The 8,889-nt window shown below is 35.5% G+C and overlaps 2 protein-coding genes across 2 annotated transcripts; both read left to right on the top strand.

Moving 5' to 3' along the window:
- Positions 1 to 1,777: 1,777 nt before the first annotated feature.
- LOC108217870 (oleosin H2) lies at positions 1,778 to 2,251 on the top strand. The gene has a single exon (XM_017390762.2). The coding sequence runs from the start codon at positions 1,778 to 1,780 to the stop codon at positions 2,249 to 2,251; it is 474 nt and encodes a 157-aa protein (XP_017246251.1).
- A 991-nt stretch (positions 2,252 to 3,242) lies between these two features.
- LOC108218117 (AP-1 complex subunit mu-2) lies at positions 3,243 to 8,889 on the top strand. The gene is made up of 12 exons (XM_017391041.2): positions 3,243 to 3,361; positions 3,949 to 4,097; positions 4,250 to 4,396; positions 4,479 to 4,541; positions 4,624 to 4,800; positions 4,882 to 4,985; positions 6,831 to 6,938; positions 7,040 to 7,136; positions 7,328 to 7,425; positions 7,827 to 7,968; positions 8,055 to 8,177; positions 8,314 to 8,889. The coding sequence occupies exons 2-12, from the start codon at positions 3,969 to 3,971 to the stop codon at positions 8,410 to 8,412; spliced, it is 1,287 nt and encodes a 428-aa protein (XP_017246530.1). The 5' UTR covers positions 3,243 to 3,361; positions 3,949 to 3,968; the 3' UTR covers positions 8,413 to 8,889.

The following is an 8,889-nucleotide window of genomic DNA, read 5'->3' as shown; positions in this document are numbered from 1 at the left end:
ATAATTAAAAATTATTGATATTCAAATCATAACAAGTTAATCGTTTATTCGTACTCGTACATGAACCTAAAAATAATTTAAAACTAAAACTTTTAATATAGAAGATCAAACACACATTAAATACATACACACAATCAACAATCAAGAACACCAAGAACACATATAAAAAGTAAAATAGACACAATTCTTAATCAATATTCTGGCCGAACGAAACAAATCTGGGCAAGACAAAACATATTGGAAAAATATGGACTATAAAACTCAACATGATTCGCAAACTAATTCCGAATAAAATTTCAAAGAAGTTACAAAACAATAATTCCGATCACTGAGAATATCCTATACAACCTTAAGAATTGAACAAACAAGAAAAGGAATAAAAAAAAATGCAATGATGTACATCTGCTACCATAACAAAATACAAAATCAATAAAACAAGCAAAAATACAAAACAAACATAAAAAAAACGCCCAACAGGCCAATCCGCCCGAGCCTACTTCTCCCGCTTTCCACCATCACTGCTAGAAGGCAGGGAAGAGGTTCAGAAATATTGATGGCCATTTGCAGACTGCTTTCATGCCAGCTTGGGGCATTTGTGATTAGCATCACTATCCGGGAGCTCAATCCTAATTAAGGATTGGTCCAGGGAGTGCGTTACTCCTCCTGATCAGATCAACATTATTGAGAGGACAGATGAACTTGGCTTTATTAATCCTATTTTCAAGCGGCCATTATAAAAGTCAATGTTTTCGGGGAGTTTGAGAAAGCTCTTTTGAAAGAGAATTCTAGTATGATCAAGGCGATGAAAGGATTAGGATCTCGTGCTAACTCGGCAGAGGACATGATTGCCTCTATTCAAAACAAAGTGAAGACACTTGAAGAGGGTTTAGGAAAAAAGGAAAAAATGTTAGGAATATGCTTTATATTGACTTATTTTTACAAACTTTTTATATATAAATGTTAAAAATGTGTTTTATATTCGTTATTTAGAAAAAGAAGAAGGACTTATTGCAGAAAAAAGTAGTTCGTACGCACTTTTTTCCAAAAATAAATCCTTATTTCGGAAAAATAAGTTATTAGCTTATGGGCTTCAATATACCATACTTGGACTCTATGAACTCAGGCCCTCTGCATGGCTTCAATATATTTGGATTTGGACTCTACAAAGCAAGCCCTAAGAGGGTGATTAAGAATCAGATAAAATCAAAGCATTGCAATAAAGAAAACGGTTTTTCTGGTGTGTGCCCATGGGCACACACTAAGCACTAAAATTTATGAGTTTGGATGATTTTGATTGGCTCCTATTTCTTTTTAATGGTGGATCCCCCTGCAAATTCACCAACCACACCAATTAAAATCCACCAAACTTATAAAATTTAGTGTTTAGCATGTGCCATGAGCACACACTATACGAACCCTAAAAAAAATTATAGACGAGAAATAACATATGACTCATGTGAGTGCAGATTGGAAGTCAGATTTTGGACAAATTTGGCCCATAGATTCTGGCGAACGAATCCAACTAAGCACCCGGTTTAATAAAACCGCAAAACACCAAAACGAAACTTCAAGAACTCTTTCAAATGCAAGCACATGTGTATATCCAAAACACAGTCTTCGCCATGCAACACTACATACTTACACCTGTCTCCAATTCTCCACGTGTCACCCCATTTCATCACTTTAAATAACCCTCGCTCTCATCACCTTTCTTCATCCCCTAGACATTTACTCTATTCCTCCACAACAAAAAAACACAGCCTTATTATTATTCTCCATGGCAGACCAAGCAAACTACCCCCAATCAAACTACCCCCAAGGCGCAGACCAGCACCGCGGCGGCGGCGGCGGCGGGATGATGAAGAACATCTCAGGCTCGCAGATTATGGCGGTTGTCACGCTGTTTCCTCTCGGGGGCCTTCTGCTGCTGCTCGCCGGGATCACGCTCACCGGAACCCTGATCGGTCTGGCGGTGGCGACGCCGCTTTTCGTGATCTTCAGCCCGGTGCTGATCCCGGCGGTGCTGACCCTAGGGCTGGCGGTGACGGGGTTCTTGACGTCAGGAGCTTTCGGGATCACTGCGCTCTCTTCTTTGTCGTGGATCGTGAACTATCTCCGTCAGGCGGGGAGCTCTGCCGGCGGTGACCCGATAGAGATGGCGAAGCAGCGCGTGCAGGGGACGGCGGGGTATGTGGGACAGAAGGTGAGAGATGTGGGGCAGAAGACTCAGGAAACTGCTGGCAGAGCTTGAGTTGATTCTATGTGTTTCGTGTTTTTGACGGTCGGTTTTGTCCTGTTTGTTTGTAGTGTGTGTTCTTGTTCTTGTTGGGGTGTGTGTTCGGGATGTGTTGGTTAATTAGATTTTCATGTAATAAAATTGGTGGTGATGGTGGATGAAATTGTGATGCATGTAGATATGAGCTCTGTTCTATTTGTACATGATTTCGGTCCCTCATGCCCTTTTCTTTATGTAGTTTCTTCTAAGTTTATTTTGTTTGATAATTTGTGATTTGTGAAATGGGAAAAAACCTGAAAGTTGGGTACAATTTTTTTTTTGTCGTCCATGGTTTGAATCCTGATGCAAGTTGGTCCACGTACGAAATAAGATGATTAAATTAGCATATATAAAAAAATGAATTTTTTATGGTGTGCCACAATAATCACTGACTTTGATATGAATTCTATCTTTTCATTCGTGGATAAGTAATAAATGTTAATTTTCCCCTGCATTCACACTAATTTCACTAATCAAAATAGTCCATCCATCTTCTTGAAAGTTTGTGCTTATTGTGTGCCATTGGGCACATTAGAAAGACGGTATATAAAAATATTTGAAACATTATACTGAAACATGACCATAAATTATTTATTAGATGGAAATTGTCCCAAGTGCTCGGCTCGAGATTGTCTATGTTCGAACATATACTTACTCAATTATAAAGCTATAAATTATATTAGTCCGAAATATTTATAATTTATATTATAGACATGCCTATAATTTGGCTAATTTTTTTGATTTGAGCATGTTTTTCTAATTATTTTCGTATAAAAATTAATATTAAAAGATTATACATGATAACTTACATATTTTTTTGGATGTAACAATTTATGAAATCTTTTTAGTGAAAATTTATTAAAACAAAAGTCTATACCAAAAAAATAAAAAATTTAACAAAAAAGTATTCTTTGTGATAGAATTTTTCATTTTAGAGAAAAAGTTGGTCTTTATCTTATCGAGCCGTAAAACTACACAAGTACTCTGATGTACAAGAGAGTTACCTAGACTTGCAAATGATATTCTGATCTGAGAACATCGGAAAAACCCGAATTCGAATTCGATCCAGATTCGACTGATCGGCGGGTAAGCTTTCTCAACCCAATTCACTGAATCTCCAAAATTTAGCATGCAAACAAATTCGGCACGAACTAATACATATTTCATATTGTTAGCGAATTTAATCAAAATGTATTCTTATTAAGTTGTTTATGTATTGTAAAATGCTTAAAGACTCTGACGTTATCATGAATATTTACTGAATCCTGTGTATGAATTTTGTAATTTGAATCGATTTGTTTGTAGGCTTCGTGTGTAGACAATTTTGTAGCAAATGCATGATCTTTGATTATTGATAAAGTAAACCAAACATACCCCGTATATCCCGATTAGAGCAGGGTTTAGGGTAAAATGTACATAAACCATGCCCCTACTCTGTATATCCCGATTAGAGCAGGGTCTGGGGTAAAATGTACATAGTACATAGACCATGCCCCTACTCTGACTGTTTCCGTAAAGACCTCCGGCTAATTAGTGCAAGACAAAGTTTTGTGAGATATATATGAATAGTACCTTAGCCCATGATTTCTGACACATTGGACTCACCTTTATCTCGAATTTATCTAGCAATGAATGAACTTTGATACTGATGTGGTGTTTATATTCATCTTCAGTTCAGCATTAGAGTAGTTTTATGGCGGGTGCCACTTCCGCGCTATTTATAATGGACATTAAAGGACATTGTCTGCTTTGTCGCGATTATCGTGGTGATGTATCTTCACTTCAGGCTGAGAGGTTCTTTTCAAAGCTTCTCGACACAGAGGTACCGTTGTTCGGATTGAATTCTTATGTATATAGCTCCTTGGATAACTTTATTATAATTTTCTGGTAAGGAAATGCAAAAATAAAATTAGGAATCTGTATTCTTTAAGCATTTAGGTCTGGTGTTACTAATTCAATCTTTTTTGTGCAAAGGGTGATATAGATGCTCATGGTCCGGTAGCTTACGATAGTGGTGTGGCATACCTGTTTATACCACACAATAATATTTATTTGATGACAGCTGCAAGGCAGAACTGCAATGCTGCCAGCCTCCTCGTCTTCTTGCACCGCCTAGTAGATGTAAGAATTCCTTGTACAATATATGCATCATGTTGACGAGAATAGAGTAGATACGATGTGTTAATATCTATTTTTTGTGCAGGTGTTTAGATATTACTTTGAAGAGTTGGAAGAGGAATCCCTGAGGGATAACTTTGTTGTTGTGGTAAGGTGTATACTTGTTGTTAGCTATATTCAATTTTACCGCACTCTAGCTTTCTTAAATAGGTCCCTACACTGTTATGCAGTATGAACTACTCGATGAAATGATGGACTTTGGTTACCCTCAATATACAGAAGCCAATATTCTTGGCGAGTTTATTAAGACGGATGCATATAGGATGGAACTAACACAACGGCCTCCTATGGCTGTAACAAATGCAGTGTCTTGGCGTAGTGAAGGGATCTTTTACAAGAAAAATGAAGTATGTGCCTTGTAAGTTAATGTTTTTGGACTCAAACTCAAGGGGTAGAAGTCACATCTTTTGTCATGTGCAATTAACCAGGTATTCTTGGATGTTGTGGAGCATGTAAATCTTTTAGTCAATAGCAATGGACAAATACTCCGATCAGATCTTGTTGGGGCATTAAAAATGAGAACTTACTTGAGGTATTTACGGTATCTTTGTTTCAATTTACATAAATCATTCAGAAATTACTATAATTATGTAATGTGAAGATCAGTTCCCACTCCCAGGATGTACAGTATTGCATAATGGACTTGAACAAATGATGTCTTTCTTTCACAGATCGACATTTTTAGTTGTATCTTTGTTTATAATCAATATTAGCTACCCTTGCTCATATAGTGATATTACCATATATATATATATACAATCCCTCCAACAATTCTCCATAGATATCAGTCGAAACTTTCAGTGATGAAGATAGGGCAAATAACGAATAGTAGAAAATTATGCATGATACTTCAATAAGAGGGATGTGTTGAGATTGTTGCAAACTTTTATATCCCATTTACATTGACTTAATCCAGTCAGGGGGAGTTTCGTAGGCCTATTGATCTGACCAGGATGAACAATATATAGTTTAATTACAGATATATGTTTATAATGAGTAACTTGCAAGTTGCATCTCCTGATATTAGCATTGCGCTAAAGTGTATGCTTGTTTTCAAAATATGCAAATCACCACTATAAGAATGTTAAAAAAATTTGCATTTGGATCCACTTTTGAAATCTCCATTTTTTGTAGTGCACATTATTTCTGGCTTTTGTTAAGGCACTAGAATGTGAGAGTTTTTGGTTTATATCAATATTAAGTTTTTGGTTAAAAATCTGCAAATTTTTGTTTCTTTTTTTATTGGTTTATTGGCACCTAATTGTTCTGCAGTTCTTCTTACACAATTGCAACTAATTTGTGGTCATGGCAGCGAAAATAAATTATCATCTTATAACATGAAAGAATACATGGTATCATAAACTATTAAAATCATTTCAGTCATTCCAGGATATATTTTCATAGTGTCTTCTTGTTCAAAATCATATTTTGACAATAAGTGTGTCAAATGAATGCCCAGATCACCAAAGGCAAAGTAAGACCTCCTTTTCATGCTCTCTCTTAATTTATTCAAATTCTATACCAGTTCCCTGTTCATAGAAGCCTTAGGTTTTTACTTGTTTTCAAGTAGATAGATTCTTTTGAAATAGCTCTTGCACATTCATAGTATAGAAATTTAATTGAACAATTTTTGAATTTATGATAACTTGGGTGATCTGCAATAGAAAATAGAGATGGTAAAGGATCCTAGGTTTGTGAGGCTTCGTTCAAATATAAATGCATAAAAGAGGATAACAAGCCGCTTGCATTTCTTTTTTAGGATTTTTATTCTCAAACTAAAGTTCACTGGCAATTTTAACAGTAAATGAGGCCGACAATGTAAATCGCCCTCACTTCTCAATCTTACAATGGTGATCTGCATGTTTTGAAAACAAGTTTAAACCTTTCAAAATGCTAATTTCTGGAGAATCCAACTTCCCAGTTACTTTATTAATATTGTTGACGAACTACACCTATTCAAGTCTTGTCATACTATCAGCATAACTAACCTTATAGTAAGTTGATTATATAACTTTGCCTCATTTGTTAACATTATAGTTAGCATACTACCCTTTCCAACTTAATCATAAACCACATCAGGGTTGCACATCCTTGGTTTCACCCTTAAATCTACAGTTCTTTGTAACGTCGTTGTACATTATATATATATATATATATATATATATATATATATATATATATATATATATATATATATATATATATATATATATATACCTGTACATAGTCCCTAGAAATCTGGACATTAGGGTAAGATGACATTATTAATATATTGCATAGAAGGGTTTTACTAGAATTTAAAGCACATTAGGTGTATGTATCCATGTTGTTCTTTATTAACCTTTAAAAATTGATTAAACATAGTCAACTACTGTAGTGGAATGCCTGAGTGCAAGCTTGGCCTCAATGATAGAGTCCTGTTAGAAGCTCAAGGAAAATCGATAAAAGGAAGGGCCATTGATCTGGATGATGTAAAATTCCACCAGTAAGCATACACCCACTGCTATTCAGCATTTTATCTGATTAGGAGTAACAAAGTTTAGTTGTTTGAAACTAAAACATTTGAAACATTTGAATTTTTGTTAGGTGTGTACGTTTGGCTCGGTTTGAAAGTGATCGCACTATATCTTTTATACCCCCAGATGGATCATTTGATCTGATGACATACAGACTCAGTACTAAGGTGCACATCTTATTTCTATTTTGTGTCATATTATATAGTACAATTATGTTATTGTAAAAATCATGATTTAATTAACAAGGACTGACAGTGCACATTATATATGTTTTGGTACCATGAGAACTGATACTACTCGCCTTATCCTCATCTTTCATATTATGTACTTACTTGCTCCTCTCATAAGCCACTCTCAGGTGAAACCTCTAATTTGGGTGGAAGCTCGAGTTGAAAAGCATGCAAGAAGTCGAGTAGAGGTCCTGGTAAAAGCCCGCAGCCAGTTTAGAGAGCGTAGGTATATGCTGGCATATGCATAGTTCAGGGAATGAAGCTATACAACTATAGCTTTTGCCTATACCTGTACAAATGCAAAAATTAGGCTTGATGAATCAAGTGAAGGACTTTATGATAATATAATGCGAGGAATACTCGAAGTTAATCTACAACGGGTTATTTCTTTGATTAATAAAATTATAAATTACTGACAGAGATCGATGGATGAGGTGGTTGTATTATATATTACTAATATTGGTGTCTGTGCTATGCAGTAGTTGGTTAAAATAATGCTATGTAGTATCGGCTACAGTCACGATGTATCGTTAGAAAGCCATAGATTAATTTCAGTGCTCCAACTATTTGTGATGTCCTAAATTAGTTATTGCTGTTGTTTATATTTGTATCTTCTTTTTGCAACAGCTCTGCAACTAATGTTGTAATTGAGGTGCCTACACCATATGATGCCACAAATCCTCGAATCAAGACATCGATGGGGTCTGCAAAGTACGCTCCAGAGAAAGATGCTATGCTGTGGAATATAAAATCTTTTCCGGGTAACAAGGTGGGCCATTTACAAAACATATGTGCAGTAGTCTTATTGATTATAAATCGGTTTGTATTTAAAATATTTTGTTCCAATGTGTCAAGGAATGTATGTTAGGCGCAGAATTTAAACTTCCGAGTATAATTTCAGAAGAGGAATCTGCAGACAGAAAAGCTCCAATCAGCTTGAAGTTTGAGATACCATATTTCACTGTCTCAGGAATCCAGGTCTGCATTTTGAACTTTTCTGGCAAGAGTTTTGTGTCATTGTTGATATACTCTCACAGTACTTCAATGTTGCTCTAGAAGTCAGCAGGTTGAAAATTTACTCATTTACCTATATAGACATGTTGGTAATTTGCAGGTTCGTCATCTCAAAGTCATAGAGAAAAGTGGATACCAACCTCTTCCTTGGGTGAGATACATCACTATGGCTGGAGAGTACGAACTCAGAATAATCTGAGTCCTGCCTTATCCTGCTATTCGCAACTATTAAATTTGGTTCACAACTTCACTGAATAATGTGATCGTGTTGTTAGTCCCAATTTCTACCAGGTGACAAGTTTTTCCATATAAAATCAGAAATTTCACTACTTAGAAATTTACATTTTTGCAGAGAAATATTTGGCCTAACTCCCTATAATTATCATTCTAAACCTCCTCCTATCATCTTCTTGGTTTATTTTGTTATCATAAACTAAATATGTAATCTTCCTGCTTTAGCATTCTGATTTCAGCATCTCCTACAAGCTTAAGCTCCTACAGTCGATAGACCTAAAACAAAATAAAAACTCAGAATGATGTGAGGCAGCTGGCAAGATGAACCACAAGAGAAATTCATGTTGAAAATGATGACACTATTTTCAGATGTCACTAGTGAAAAGAATTGATCTATATCTTTAAATTAGCCGCTGTCAACAAATTATGAAATTTATTCAAC

Source organism: Daucus carota, chromosome 4 (assembly GCF_001625215.2).
Source record: "Daucus carota subsp. sativus chromosome 4, DH1 v3.0, whole genome shotgun sequence".
Lineage (NCBI taxonomy): Eukaryota > Viridiplantae > Streptophyta > Magnoliopsida > Apiales > Apiaceae > Daucus > Daucus carota.
The sequence above is the reverse complement of the archived record's forward strand: the minus strand, read 5'-3'. Positions and strand labels throughout refer to the sequence as shown.